This window comes from Sphaerodactylus townsendi, linkage group LG13, assembly GCF_021028975.2.
Source record: "Sphaerodactylus townsendi isolate TG3544 linkage group LG13, MPM_Stown_v2.3, whole genome shotgun sequence".
NCBI classification, from domain to species: Eukaryota; Metazoa; Chordata; class Lepidosauria; order Squamata; family Sphaerodactylidae; genus Sphaerodactylus; species Sphaerodactylus townsendi.
The window spans coordinates 42086180-42101222 of NC_059437.1; the positions used below are offsets into that span (position 1 = coordinate 42086180).

A 15043-nucleotide genomic window follows, 5' to 3' on the forward strand; every position below is an offset into this window, starting at 1 on the left:
GAAGATCTGGGTTACATGTGCAGAAGAATGAGGTGACAGAATGAAGAAGAAGAAGAGTTTGGATTTATACCCCACCTTTCTCTCCTGTAAGGAGACTCAAGGTGGCTTACAAACTCCTTTCCCTTCCTCTCCCCCTCCTCACAACAGAGACACCGTACGGGGGATCTTCCCCATATCAAGACCCCCTGCAAGCAGAAAGCCAGGTTATCCTGGAGAAAGGCCTAACATAGCCTACCTCTTGCTGAATTAATTTATTTACTTCATTTGCACCTCACCCCAAATGGGGTTCCAAAGTGGCTTACACCATTCCCCTCTCCTTCACTGTATTTTCACAACTACCCTGTTAGGGTGAGAGAACATGACCGGTCCATGTTCACCCAGCAAGGTTCTATGGCATGAGTGGGAATTTGAACCCAGGTCTCCCAAGTACTAATCCAACACTCTTAACCACTTGAAGAAGAAGAAGAATTTGGATTTATATTCCCCTTTCTCTCCTGCAGGAGACTCAAAGGGGCTTACAATCTCCTTGCCCTTCCCCCCTCACAACAAACACCCTGTGAGGTAGGTGGGGCTGAGAGAGCTCCGAGAAGCTGTGACTAGCTAGCCCAAGGTCACCCAGCTGGCGTGTGTGGGAGTGTACAGGCTAATCTGAATTCCCCAGATAAGCCTCCACAGCTCAGGCGGCAGAGTTGGGAATCAAACCCGGTTCCTCCAGATTAGATACACAAGCTCTTAACCTCCTACGCCACTGCTGCTCTTAACCATCTACACCACTACATCAGCTTACTGCTTGCAGGGACCTTTTTTTAAAAAAACCCCGTGAACTTTTGATTATGGCATTCCCCCGCCTAATGGCACAAGTGATGTAGCCCAGCCCACCAGCTCAGTAGTTTATTATCTCATTCTGCTCCATTTGTAGCTGTAAAAGCTGACATTTGGGCAGACAGACAGTCCCCTCATGTCCTCAGGTAGCAGCATCCCTCCTGACAGAGAGGGCAAGGCCAGGCTATGAGTATTGCTAGAAGTTCTTACCTTTAAAAGGTAGGAGGTTCAGATTCTAAATACCTGTTGTGCAAATTGCATAGGGTCTCCAGTGGAGGTCTCTGACATTCAGAGTGAGACTGGAATTCTTTGCACATTTACAAGAGAGTAAGCTCCACTGACCACAGTAGGACTTGCTTCTGAGTAGATACGTGTAAAATCATGGTGCACATGTAAGATGATGCTCTCCTGCCTTCTATTTTCATCGTCATCTCTCCTTCCATTGCCTCTCTCAGGGCAGTTCTGAGCAAGGCTCACATGTTCAGATATGTAAAACGGATGTAAATTTCAGCAGTTGTTGTTTTCAGCAGAAAAAAATGACGGCAGACCAAACTGCTGTGACTCAAACATAATCACTGTACCAGGAGGCACTCCTGCATTTGGTGGGCAGGCAGAATGACCTGAAGACAGGAGAAACGGGATGCCTGAATATACCCCTCTATGCCATCTGCTGCACATCAGCCAGAAGATACAGAGAAGGTTCCAAGGAAAAGTGCTTGTTAAATATAATGGAAATACGGCATACAAATCAATCTTTAAAAAGCTGGTTTCACTGCTACTAACAGTGCTGTTCAAAATTAAACTTCATTTTTATCATTTCATTTTTCACAATGTGATAATAAGAATTTCTACCTATAGTGGAATCAAGCAGATAACCCAGTGGTAAATCAATAGATTGAGCATCTTAGAATTCTATCCATATTTAAACTAATGGCATATAGAAGACAATTGAGTATGGACTTATTTTTAGATATCTGGAAACTATTTATAGAAATTTATGCATAGATCCATCACTACTGTTTTTGTATGTTTCTCTTTATTGTATCTTTAATTTTTTTTGTTTTTCCCCTCTTTTTAAGAAATAAAAAAGGAGAAAAATAATCCTGCAAAAGCTGCTGGCTGCCTACTTACAGAGGCCAATTTAGAAATTACTCTTCCATGCTTTTGCATTATATGTTTAAAATGCCTAACAGAACATAGAAGGAGAGTGGCAGTCATTTCCTTCCTGCATGTCCAGATCCCATTCCAATAATATTTTGGTCACATGACCCAGATGTATTGAACTGTCCCTAATATAGCAAGCCTTAGACATTAACATTTCCTTCTGCACAAGGTTTATGTTTGGAAGAGACAAAGGCCCCTTCCGCGCATGCAAAATAATGTGTTTTCAAACCACTTTCACAACTGTTTGCAAGTGGATTTTGCCATTCCGCACAGCTTCAAAGAGCACTGAAAGCAGTTTGAAAGCGCATTATTCTGCATGTGCGGAATGAGCCAAAAAGTAGGACTTCCGTTTTAAAAAGCAAGCCTGCCATGGGCAGCCCAATCCAGAGCCCTAGGCTGCCAGGGATAGCACTGCTGCCGCACCACCTCCAGAGAGCTTTCCGGTGGAGCGGGGAGTAAGAAAGAGAGAGAGAGGAGAGGGAGAGAGCGAGAGTAAGAAAGAGAGAGAAAGAGAGAGAGAGAGAGAGAGAGAGAGAGAGAGAGAGAGAGAGGGAGAGAGAGAGAAACCCCACAGCCAGAAAGCCCTCCATAGGACTTAATGGAGTTATGCCATCCATTAAGTCCAGGACCGGAGCTGTGGCACAAGCAGCCACAAACCTGGGGCGGAAGCTAACTAATGTCAGCTCCACCCCCAGGAATGCCCCAGACTGCTCCCTCATGCCAGTGTAGCTCCGCAGCGGCCTGGACGTCTGACTTTTGCTGCTGTGGAGCTAAGGAGCAGCCACCCACTGGCGCCTTTGCCCCCTCCATCAACGCGGATGTCCCTTGCACCGGTGGGGGCCCACCGTGTTGGCACAGTCCCATGCCACCTCTGCAAGCAGAGGTGCCTCCGCATCTGGATTGGGCCATTAGAGTGCAATCCTAAACAGTTATATCCTTCCAAGACCACAACAAGTTTCGAAGGGTATAACTCTACTGAGGATTACATTGTTAGTGTCACACTAGAAAACATTGCTCTTTTGAGTTGACAATGGTAGACAGAAGAGGGGAATGCTTGGTTTGACTTTTACCATGGAATTTCTGAGAAACCAACCTAAGGCCCCTTCCGCACATGCAGAATAATGCACTTTCAATCCACTTTCACAATTGTTTGTAAGTGGATTTTGCTATTCCGCACAGTAAAAAGCTGCAAAGTGCATTGAAAGTGGATTGAAAGTGCATTATTCTGCATGTGCGGAAGGGGCCTAAGAGATACAAAGCAAAGAGAAAATGGAGAGAAGGGTTTAAAAAGCGCAACAGGATCACAAACATGACATCATCAGTATGCCTTGCTGGCAATCAGAACACAAAATTCAGTCTCAAAACCCAATAAGAGGAAGCTAGATACAACTTCCTGTTCCCCATGAACTTCCTGTCCAGATGCAAATTAAGCTGTTCGTCTGATGCAGCAGAAGACTTCGACTTGACAGGTTTCTTCAAGTTCTTTGGGCAAGAAAGTTCCGGCATCATTCCCAAGACTTTGGCACTGGACTGCTGGCTACAAGAATGATCAAAGAAGTGGAGTGAGGTGTTATTTCAAAAGGACCTTGGACCATCACTACTGTGTGCAAACCCCAGATCATTAAACTAGCACAAATGTGACCAAGGGTGGGCATTTTCAGTCTCTGGCCTATATCCCAAAAGTCTAGAAAAAGAGTCAGACTTGAGGAAAGCAGTGAGATTTTTTTGTATGGCAATAATTTCAGGCAAGGGGCATCCTTTCCAGGCCATTCATGCGGCCCACATTCTTTCGTTTGCGTTGGTGTGATGCAACCGAGTGGTTTCAGAAGAGATGCTTCACCTCCAGCAAAGTGCAATTCCTGATTAGGCCAGACAACAGCTACGGAAACCCGTCTCCCGCAGTGCTGTTCTCGTGGCTGCTTTGCGAAGGGATCGCCTGCCCTCACAAAAAGATTAAAAGCTCATTCCTTATTCTCGCTGTGTATCTTTTGGACAGTTGCGCGTGTAAGCTCCAGATCCTCAGGATATCGGATCTCCAATTCCGCATTTGCCTCATAGTGTGTGCCTGCAAACTCCATAAAGTACCGACCGATGTCTGGGTGAGGGATTTCGCCAGGCTCTGCGTTATGTTCCAGGTTCTCTGCAAAAAAAGGAGGAAAGAATTACTGCATCCGTGACCTACTAAGGAAGAAATGGTTGATGTTTGAGGCTATTCTGGGTGTCCACTGTCATTCGGTATGCAAGGTATTCGAAAAGAGAGGATCCACACACCAGAGATAGCCTAGTGCTGTGGAGGCCTAGTTAAAGAAAGACACAGAGAGTGAGCGAGTGAGTTACTGTTGCCTTTTCTTACCACTCTTTTCTTTACAAATAGGACCTGTGCAGAGGTCTTGCAGTTCATGTGGAGGGCGAGAGCAAACCCTTTTGTTGTGTGCGCCACTGGTCCAATTTGCACACAACCTCTTGGACCATAAAACTGCAAGTCCTCATGCTGCAGCAGTAAAAGCACAACACACAAAATAAAGGTTCACAAAATAGCAGGGCAGTGGAGGAAGCCACACGATGAGCAGAAGAGACAGTGAGAAAGCACACAGGTGCTGAAGAATTTGTCAAAACCAAGACGTTCTTTGAAGTTTGCAAAATGGTACGGCCAAGGATGCGTGTATGTAAGGTATGTTACACTGAACGTTCGAGGCCACACGGCAAGAACCACATAAATGGATGAGCTCCCTGCAGGATATATTACGTGGGGCAATTCCCTGGTTCAAAATGTTGTGCGTTGAAAGCTTCTGGAACAAGATCTCCACGTAAGAGCGGTGGTCCATGAGACACAAAAATGCTTTCTTCTATACAACTCCTATTCAAAAAAAAAAAAGTCCCAACTGATGCACTGGGAGCCACCTAAGGGTCCTAGATAATAAGGATCCCAGATTTAATAAAGCTATTGTAGTATATAGACACTGGCACCTCAATACACCCTATTCATAGAAAGTCAGAAATCTGTAGCATTTTCCCTCTAAATGGGCAGCATGACATAAATTTCCAGATGATTAATCTGCTCCCACTCTATTTAGAAAAAAGAAACAAGGCACACTTGTCGCTGAAGAAACCCTGTTCAAAAGAACAGCCTAGAAAGAGAACATTTTAACATATAACAGTTATTTTAACACCTACCAGTTAAGACACAGGATGTGAAGCTTACATCTTCTAGTACAGGGCTGTACTCCAGCATAGAACAAACAAAACAGAGGGGGGCGGAGAGAAGGGATTACAACCAGGACAGGATGTTAATTGGAGGGGCTTTGGGCCTCTTCCGCACATACAGAATAATGCACTTTCAAACCACTCTCACAATTGTTCGCAAGTGGATTTTGCTATTCCGCTCAGTAAAACCCAGCTGCAAAGTGCATCGAAAGTGGATTGAAAGTGCATCATTCTGCATGTGCGGAAGGGGCCTCAATTGCCCTTTCACACACCCCAGTCAACCTGGGAGAGGGTGTTTTTGCACAGAAGAATGGGAAGGGTGAGGGGCAAGAGATTTCCGTCGTACTTAGATATGTGGATCTATGCTCACCAAATGCTTTCCCTTACTAGTATTTATTTGTAAGTAGTTTCATTTACTAATCTAAATATAAATAAGCTGAATCAGGAATAAACAGCTCTGAATGGAAGTGTTATCTAGCAGTTATTGTGTCAGACTAGAACGGGGAGATCCAGGTCCCAATTCCGACCCTGCGACAGAAGCCCACATTGGAGATCTGGGGCTAATCACATACTCTCAGCCTGATCTACCTCACAGGGTTGTTGTAAGATAAAATGGAGAAGAACGTAAGGTGCTTTGGGCCCCTCACGGGGGTGAAGAGGTGCAGTATGAATGAAGTAAATGGGAATGGCAGAAGCAAGGCAGGGAAGATCCCGGACGAGTAACGATGGCTTCCGGGTGATTCTTTAGCACAAACTGCGAAAGCCAAAGAACTGATGATGAGCCAAGGACACACAGGTGCAGCTGAAACATAACAGTATTTCTGCAAGAGCAATTGGGAACAGCTAGCTTCCTCCGAGGCTAAAAGGAGGTCGTTCTAATGTAAGTCCGGCCCAATTCCTGGAATACAGGCACTACCATGTGTCTCCATGGATGGGATTTTGACTACGCAATTCAGTATCAGAGGCCTAGAGTGGTAAACAGAATTGCGGGGGGGAAAGAGCTGCTTCCACCAATTTGTGCTGTGTGACGCTGTACCCTCTAGTGGACAACCCCAGTATTACTGATTCAAGTAATTCTTGTAAATTCTGTTACAATCCAATATTCTCCTCCCAAAAAAGAAATGAGTTATGCCACAGGATGACAACATTATTATATGCCACATCCACAAGCGACACTGGTTCTTATAAACAAACTTTAAAAATCATTCGCACAAGGGGGAAGAGGTACAGAGTCATAAAAAGGGCTCAGGCAATACTTGTAAACAAAGTTGTTCATGTATTTTATCCTGTTAAGACCCTTTAGCAGGCAGGAGACCAGGGGCGTACTGCTCAGGGGGACATATGGGGTCAAATGTCCACAGGCTGTGGCCATTTAGCCACATGGGGGGTTTGGAAACAACTGGGGTTTGTTACTTATGTCTGCTGAATTAACCAGAGTTTGTCAAATAAAACATAATTTATCATGTCTGAATGCAGCCATTGTATAGCTAGCATGAGCTGTCATTCTAGGTTTCCTTTCCATTCACAAATATGTCTATTTTCATGACTGAAAACATGCAACACGTCACGTGATTTACCTTGTGCAGCATATCGGCAAGATCCATCCTCCACCAGCACATTGTAGAAAGGTTGATGGGGACCGTGTGGCAAGCTGTGGACGTTCATGTTTCGAATCCACTCGTGACCCATCATGCAGGCTGGGTCCCAGCCGTAGATCACGCAGTTATAGCCATATCTGAATGGAAGGATGGAGAGAAACAGCACAAAATTCAACAAAAAGTTGACTCAGGTAGTTTCCGCACAGCCCAAATAGAACAGGCTGAGGAAGTTATCTAACCCGTTTTGGGGAAGAACATCACACAGGGCTCTTCCTCCAAAAGGGTTCAGCCCGTTATATTCCCCTCAACCTGGGTTTTGCAAAAATGGCAAAAACTAGTGATCTTTTTGAAGGACCCGGGTAAAAGTGACACCTGGATGAACAGCACAGAAGCAGCTTCTGCTTTACATTTCATGCCTGCCGCCTGATTTTTGTGCCTCCCCAGTGGGCCACACATTTACTTTCATTTCTGCAGCCACCTGCCATTGCAGGAGGAGATTCCGCCTGCCCCTCTTCTTCCCACAATTCACCAATTCGGGGGGGCGGGGGGGAGGATTCTCTGACTGAGTTCCTTTAAATGTTCCAAGCACCGGAGATGGGAGGGGGGATTCCTTTGTAAAATTCTGAATGTAACCAATGTGTAGCCACGAAGATACACGGAAGATTTTTACCTCCAGTAACTACGCATTCCTTAGGGCAGTGATGGCGAACCTATGGCACAGGTGCCAGAGGTGGCACTCTGAGCCCTCTCTGTGGGCACGCACACACGGAGTTTGTCATGGGGGGGCGGAAAATCACCCACACACACACACATCTAGGCTGGCCTGGGCCACTGAGCATGACGTGCGCGCACTGCGGTGACCAGAGAGGACTCGGCTGGTGGGCCTGGTGCCTGTGCTCTGGGTGGCTGCTGCCCGGGGGGGGGGGGGGGGCAGAGGAGGCAGAGATGCTAGAGAGGCACAGAGCGGTGCATGCAGGACTTGCTGCAGGCTACAGCAGGCTGACCGCTGCTCGAGCGGGTGGGGCAGAGGAAGAGGGAGCCAACTGGTTTTTTCTAAACTAAATCCTCAGCATTCAGGTTAAATTGCCAGGTTGGCACTTTGCGATAAATAAGTGGGGTTTGGGTTGCAATTTGGGCACTCAGTCTCAAAAAGGTTCGCCATCACTGTCTTAGGGGAATAAAAGGCATTTTCGAGCAAAGGAGTTACAGTAACCTGGATTGTTTGCAATCACTTCCGGGAGGGGGGAAATCACCAGTGCGAAGGCAAACAGGGAAAACAGGTTCACTAATAACGAGTTATGCACATTATTAATGTGCTGTGCAAAAATCACCGCAGAGACCCTCTTGGGAGAGCAGTACATGCTAGGTGGGGAAATAAAGAGATGTGACATTGAGAACATGGATGGTTGAAAAAACCTCCTCACAAGTAGAACTCTAGCACACCACAGAACAGGCTGAGCTAAAAACTCTGTCCCTAATATTCTAGGGTTTGGGTTTTTTTAAAAAAACTTGCCTGGAGATTGTAAAGGGTTTTTTCCCTTCATCAATAGCGGTACCTCGGTTACTTTTAAGGACTGGGGGTGGGGAGAAAGTAGACAGTGCCATTTCAGGCTACGTAACATAATTCTGCTGCAGAGGGAGACCCGGCCACAGACCACGTGAAGTTCCCTGTCCCCAAGTTAACTAAAAATAATAATGTCAACACAGGAATTGAACAATGTTCTTCCGCAGCTAATTTTATCTCTCTCTTTATGGTGCACAGATGGGTGAAAGTTGCATGAAATTGTCATCTCTCCCCCCCCCCCCCCACGAGACGAGCTGCTTGTATAATGTTCACATCACAATGAAAGGTCTCCTTTGTATTCATTCACTTTAGTTGTGCTTATTTCATCCATACCAGATTGTATGGAGAAGTTTTCAACTCTTGAAACTAGCCAGGCCACCCTTAACGCAATGACCAAACAGAGACTCTGGGGTCCCTTCCGCACCTGCAGAATAATGCACTTTCAATCCACTTTCACAATTGTTTGCAAGTGGATTTTGCTATTCCTGCACAGTAAAATCCAGCTGCAAATTGCACTGAAAGTGGACTGAAAATGCATTATTCTGCATGTGCGGAAGGAGCCCCAGAGTATTTTTTGACACAAAACTTCCACAACATAAGAGTTGAAAAGCAGTGATTCAAGAGAGCTGGATTACTTTTATGAATACGTACCTCTTGCTCAGTGAACACCTGACTTGTGGGTAAACATGTGAGTTGAATCCACAGCAAAATGTGTGATTAAATCCACTGTGTTTGAACTACATCATGCAGTTCTGGTCAAGAGGTTGGATCTAAAATTGCTTATTATTAATCAAAACAGTTTCCAACCAAACCTTCCATCCCAGAATACAAGAGCTATTAGAAAACCACATCACAAAAATACACACAATCTCTTTCCACTCCATATCTGTTCATATAAAAACGCAGCAGACAACTAACATGATAACAAGGAAACCAGCAATATCAGATCAGATACAATATAAAACTCATGTCAAGAACACAACAGCTGGCCAGTTTATAAATGCAAGGCTCTGTCAAAGAGAATCATCTTCTTTAATTCATTCATTTAACTAATTTAGAGTTCACCTTACTGCTATAAAAAGCACCTAAGGCAGTGGTGGCGAACCTTTGGCACTCCAGATGTTATGGACTACAATTCCCATCAGCCCCTACAATTGGCCATGCTAGCAGGGGCTGATGGGAATTGTAGTCCATAACATCTAGAGTGCCAAAGGTTCGCCACCACAGACCTAAGGATTAAATAATCTTTAAAACCACAAGACATCAAACTGGTATGGAAAGGTAGATGTACAGTAAAAACCAATAGACACACAACCAGAAGGCTAAAATACTCTGAAATAGCTTAAAAGCAGTCCAAATTGAACCCCCCAATATAAGTAATGTACAAAGCTTCTAAAAAACCTCGAACTCCCAGCACACATAAAGCATCAATTAATTCAACGGAAAAGACACATTTTAAAGTCGCAAGGGCAGGGGATCCCAAAGCCTTGAGCTTAGAGTTAGAAAAGTCCTCTCAAATGCACAATCTCATCTCTGCCAATGTACAACAGGTCAATCTCAAGAACGCAGGAGCGGCTGGTCTTTCAGCACACAGCAAAAGACCAAAATGGATTGGGCCAGGTGGTGGATGGAGGAGTTTGGATTTATATTCCACCTTTCTCTCCTGAAAGGAGACCCAAGATGGCTTACAAGCTCCTCTCCCTTCTTCTTCCCACAACAGACACTTTGTGAGGTAGGTGGGGCTGAGAGAGTTCAGAGAGAACTGTGACTAGCCCAAGGACACCCAGCAGGAATGTAGGGCTCATTCTGCACATGCAGAATAATGCTCTTTCAAACTGCTTTCAGTGCTCTTTGAAGCTGTGCGGAATGGCATAATCCACTTGCAAACAGTTGTGAAAGTGGTTTGAAAACACATTATTTTGCGTGTGCGGAAGGGGCCTACGAGTGCAGAAACACATCTGGTTCACCAGATAAGCCTCTGCCACTCAGGTGGAGGAGTGGGGAATCAAACCTGGTTCTCCAGATTAGAATCCACCCACTCTTAACCACTACACCATGCTGACGAGAATTCCAGAGTCACAATGCCACCATCCACAGAGCCCTTATTGATTTTTACTCAGTAGGGAAACATGGAGTAGGTCTTCCAAAGATAACCACAACGGCAGGGCGGGATGATTTGCCTATGCAAATCACCCCTTGGTTGGCAACTTGGTTGGCAAATCACCCTGAATAGTGGAAAATGCTGGGGAGCAAAAAGATGGATGAGACGGACTCACCTCTTGTGCTTCATAACCAGGCCAACGGAATAGCAGACATCTTTATGCTTCTCGTCGGAGTGGAGCTTCACGTCAGGCCCCGATTCCTCTTTGCGACGCTCAATGTGTTCCAAAGTATGCTGGACCAAATAGCCCACTGCCCCGTGCTGGGAAGGGTCCAAGGCTTGAATATGCTGCAGAATGTCCAGAACCTTGGGCACAAAGAAACAAAAATAAGGCGTGGTTGTCAACAGCTACCATCCAGTTACAAAACTCACCTGATGATGCCCGGCTGCAGCTTGGAAGATCTTTGTTCTCAAAAGGGAATGATGGCCTTGCTCTGCTCATTCTCCCAGGACCCAGAGATTAAGTTCTATGATCTCCAAGCAAGAGCAACCCTATTCTTCATGCAATACAGAACTGACAGCAATGGAGCTATCAGTAAGCTATCAGTAAAAGTGACGGAGTATTCTAATAGCTTTGGCAACTCTATCCTTGATGACAGTTTCTACTCATACGCCTGGAACAGCTACCAAGCCTGTGATTTCTTGGTTCCCCTTTGGATCACTTTTTAAAAATCAGGGTCACATTTGCTTCTCTCCAGACCTCTGGTACAGTTGCTGGCTTTAGTGGCAAGTTACATGCATTGGTTAGTTGATCGACAACCTCACAACTGAGTTCTGTAAGAATACTTGGGTGTGTGCCATCAAAGATGAGACTTACTGGTCTTTAATTTCCCCAACAGATCTAGAACTTCATCTCTTCCACCTCCGGGTGACTCAGGCCTCTTCTGCATGGGCCAATAATTCTGGGCTAACCACGGTATAAAACCTGTGTTGGGGGCGAACTTTGCACGGATCCCGCTCCTAATGCAAGTCAGTTCTGCACCCCCCCCCCCCCCGGTTTTTCAAGAATTGCACTATTCGTAATTCTTTGGTTTTAATGTGGATTACAGCTGAACTCAGCCCTGGGAAACGTGTTACCTGGCCGTGCTTCCCTTTTTTTTTCAGTCCCCGCCTCTCTGCTGCATAACTGCAGAGGGGCACAGGGACGGCAGCATGGTTATGGAGGTCCATGCCTGCCAGGCTTCGCAGGTACGCAGCAGAGGGAGGTGAGTGGGGGGGAAAAGCGCTCCTGTGTGGAGGCGCGCTCCCTGCCACCAGGGCTACTACAGGTTCATTTGTCCCGCCTGCAACCCGCTTTACATTTGCTGTGCGGAAAGGGCCTCCGTTTTTCAGCCTCCCTTCCTTGAAAATAGGAGCTATGGCTTGGATAAACGTTCCACAGTGAACAGAGATGAAAAGAATTAACTTTGTGTCTCTATCAGAGTCAAGTTAGACATCTTCCGAATTTTTGACACGGGTTCACTGTGATGAAGTTATTCCGTTATAGTATTAGGAAAAATCACACTAGCCTCACAAGGGCCTTTGATCTCTGGATAGGGAAACAAAAGGCTGTGGATAAATTACCCAAAAGGAAATTGCTAGCCAAATGGTCATACATCAAAGAGACTGGCTTACAGCATGGGCAGGAAATGAAGCTTTCCTCAGACCCTGCCATCTCTGCCATCTCCCCATCTTCCTTTAGCAATCCTCTTATTGGGGTGCTGTGTGGTTTCTGGGCTGTATGGCCGTGTTCTAGCAGCATTCTCGCCTGACGTTTCACCTGCATCAGTGGCTGGCATCTTCAGAGGATCTGAAGCCTTCGAGAATACAATCCTCTTATTCCTTGTTTATCCAATGCCCCAACTGCTTCTCCAGCTGGTTTCCTACTCCAGATATATTTAAAGAAACACTAATTGTTTTTCTTGATGGTTTTACTATTCCACTCCTCAAATTTTCTTTATACATTACTAATTGTCAGCTTCTTTTGTCAGAAAGCATGCCCCCTCCTGTTCCCTTCATTGATTCCACCTTTTAAAAGACGACTATTTAGCTTTCATGCTTTTCTTGGCTTGGGTCATTTATCAAGCAGCAGTCGTTTTTGACTTGGTTGCAAAAATAAAGTTAGGAGTGGGCACCTATAAACATCTCACAGCCTATTTTCATAAGACCAAAGGGAAGGGAATCTAGAAAACTACCTTCTGCTGTGACCTATAAGCTTTTCTGGATGCCACACGAACATGACATGGGACTACTCTAAGTAGTAAATGGAACTCAAATGAAAATAATTAATTCATTTATTTAATTGCTTCATTTATAACCTGCCTCCTTCCCCTGTGGGGTTCCAAAGCAGCTTATGCCGTTCTCCATTTTATCCTCACAACAACTCTGTGAAGTGGATCAGGCTTAAAGTGTGTGGCTAGCCCAAGACCACCTGGCAAAGTTCTATGGCAGACTGGGGATTTGAACCTTGACCTCCAGACCCTAGCCCAACAGCCTGGTATGGACAAGAGACTGAACCTGGCGGCAAACTAAGTTGCTATATGAAGTCCTAAGATAGTTGATGGTATTGTTTTTTTCTCTCTGTCTTATATCAGCTGTTTATCATTATAGGTTTAGAATTGATCCATAGAGCCTGGCTGGTGATTATCTTTCGTTTTATAGCATAGTCCACTGACAGGCTCAGAATGGAGAGAGCTTTTTAATGTTCATTAATAGTTCTCTTGTTAAGTATCTGCATAGAAAAAGATATTCCCATCTACACATAGCTGGTATTGATCTCTGAAGAGTAATGAACACACTTTAAAAGTGGTTGTAAAATTATGGGAAGCTATTAGTAACCAAAATCAATGGCCTAGGATTAATTTATTTGTTGTTTTACTTTTTTAAAAAAAGAGGGAGAGGGAGAAGGAGATAAACTGCTAGATTATATTCCAATCAAGCCTGCCACACATTCCCATCAAGTCTGCCCCTTGGTTAAAAGTTCTATTGTAGAACAGAAGATGTTGGTTCAGAGGACCAGTGCTATTATTAATAAGTGAAGTACCAGGTCGATACTGAGTGTATGGCTACAGGCACGACTTAAGCTCCTAAGATATAAGGAAAGTAGTGGGAGGCAAAAACTGTGGTTTGGGTCTGGGATAACACCAAGCCATAGTTTGACACTAAGCAAACATGATGGGAAATCTAGCATAATGCAATCCCTTTTCCACTGCTGAACACCATGAGCTAATTACTTCCCTGTTTTGTGGCAAACTCTAGCTGGTGGCCATTATAGTTTATGCATGCCCTGCGAATGAGGACTGCACACTAGAAACAAAACATGGTTGGTCATCCTTGTCTGCAAGGCCAGAACTCAACATGAGTTACCTTGCACATGTACAACAACAAACTAGAGGCTGCCACCAACCAGGAAGAAGTAATCATCATTTAGTGTGATCCTGGAGCTCCTTCTAGGCTCATGCAGGTAGTACTAAGCCAGGGAGTCCTGTGGAGAGAAGAATTAATTTCATCCTTCTACAAGGTCCGCAACTTATTCTTGGCCTCTGGGATAAATCGGCATAAATGTAGATGTACAAACTGAAGTACCTTTTCTGGCCAGATTCCCAGATGGAAGTACAGTCTTGCTTGGAGCATTAGATGCTGCACGTTGTCTGGATACATGGCCAGGTAAAGATCCAATGAGTCTCTCAAGAGCTGGTAGGACTGATCAGTGCTTTCCCTATCAACAGAAACATTCAGGTTCAAGTTAACCATTTCATAGATGTTTATGATCATAGCACTGGAGACACCACATTCCAACAACAACAACAACAAAAAACTATGCTCAAAGAATTACAGTTTTCATGAAGGTTTCTCTTCCCCTTCACAAAAAGGAAGCATCAGCAAATGTTCACCATAAAGCAATACATGCTGGACTGTCTATGGACTGGGCTGCCTCTCTGGATAGTCCTTTTAGTTATAAAACAAACAGCACAAACTCCTCCTGCACAAAAACGTTGATCCAACCAAACCACCCTTTAGCAACAGTTCTGAGCTATCACAATTTCTCATACAGCTTTGTAAATGATGCTCAGACTTCACCCTTCCCCTCTGTCCCAGGAATGAATGGCTCATAGCGATCTGTACCCCAGAATGTACTGATTGATTTAAGCATACTTGTATCTTGCTTTTCTTTCACTGCTGAACTCAAACTGGTTTATATGGGATTCCCAGGTCGCATACACACACCTGGCGAGTCTCAGGCCCTTTCCGCACATGCAGAAGAATGCACTTTCAATCCACTTTCACAACTGTTTGCAAGTGGATTTTGCTATTCTGCACAGTAAAATCCAGTTGCAAAGTGCACTGAAAGTGGATTGAAAGTGCATTATTCTGCATGTGCGGAAGGGGCCTGAGACCTGCTTAGCCTCCTCTCCTCCCTCCCCCCTTGCATGCCCCCTCCCCCTCCAAGGGTGGGCGGGCCATGTCCAGATGCCGGACCCCCTCCCCTTCCCTTACATGCCAGCACCCTTTTGGGCCAGAAACCTTAGTGCAGTCTGATGCTGCTGTACA

The 15043-nt window shown here is 45.1% G+C and overlaps 1 protein-coding gene across 1 annotated transcript in view; it reads right to left on the reverse strand.

Moving 5' to 3' along the window:
• Positions 1-638: 638 nt before the first annotated feature.
• Positions 639-15043, reverse strand: part of FBXO21 (F-box protein 21) — a 32954-nt gene continuing 18549 nt past the window's right edge. The window contains exons 9-12 of the mRNA XM_048514410.1: positions 14078-14210; positions 10629-10819; positions 6768-6925; positions 639-4126 (exon numbers count right to left, since the gene is read on the reverse strand). Of these exons, the coding sequence (XP_048370367.1) occupies positions 3948-4126; positions 6768-6925; positions 10629-10819; positions 14078-14210 (661 nt within the window). The 3' untranslated portion in view covers positions 639-3947. The remainder of the gene's footprint in view (positions 4127-6767; positions 6926-10628; positions 10820-14077; positions 14211-15043) is intronic.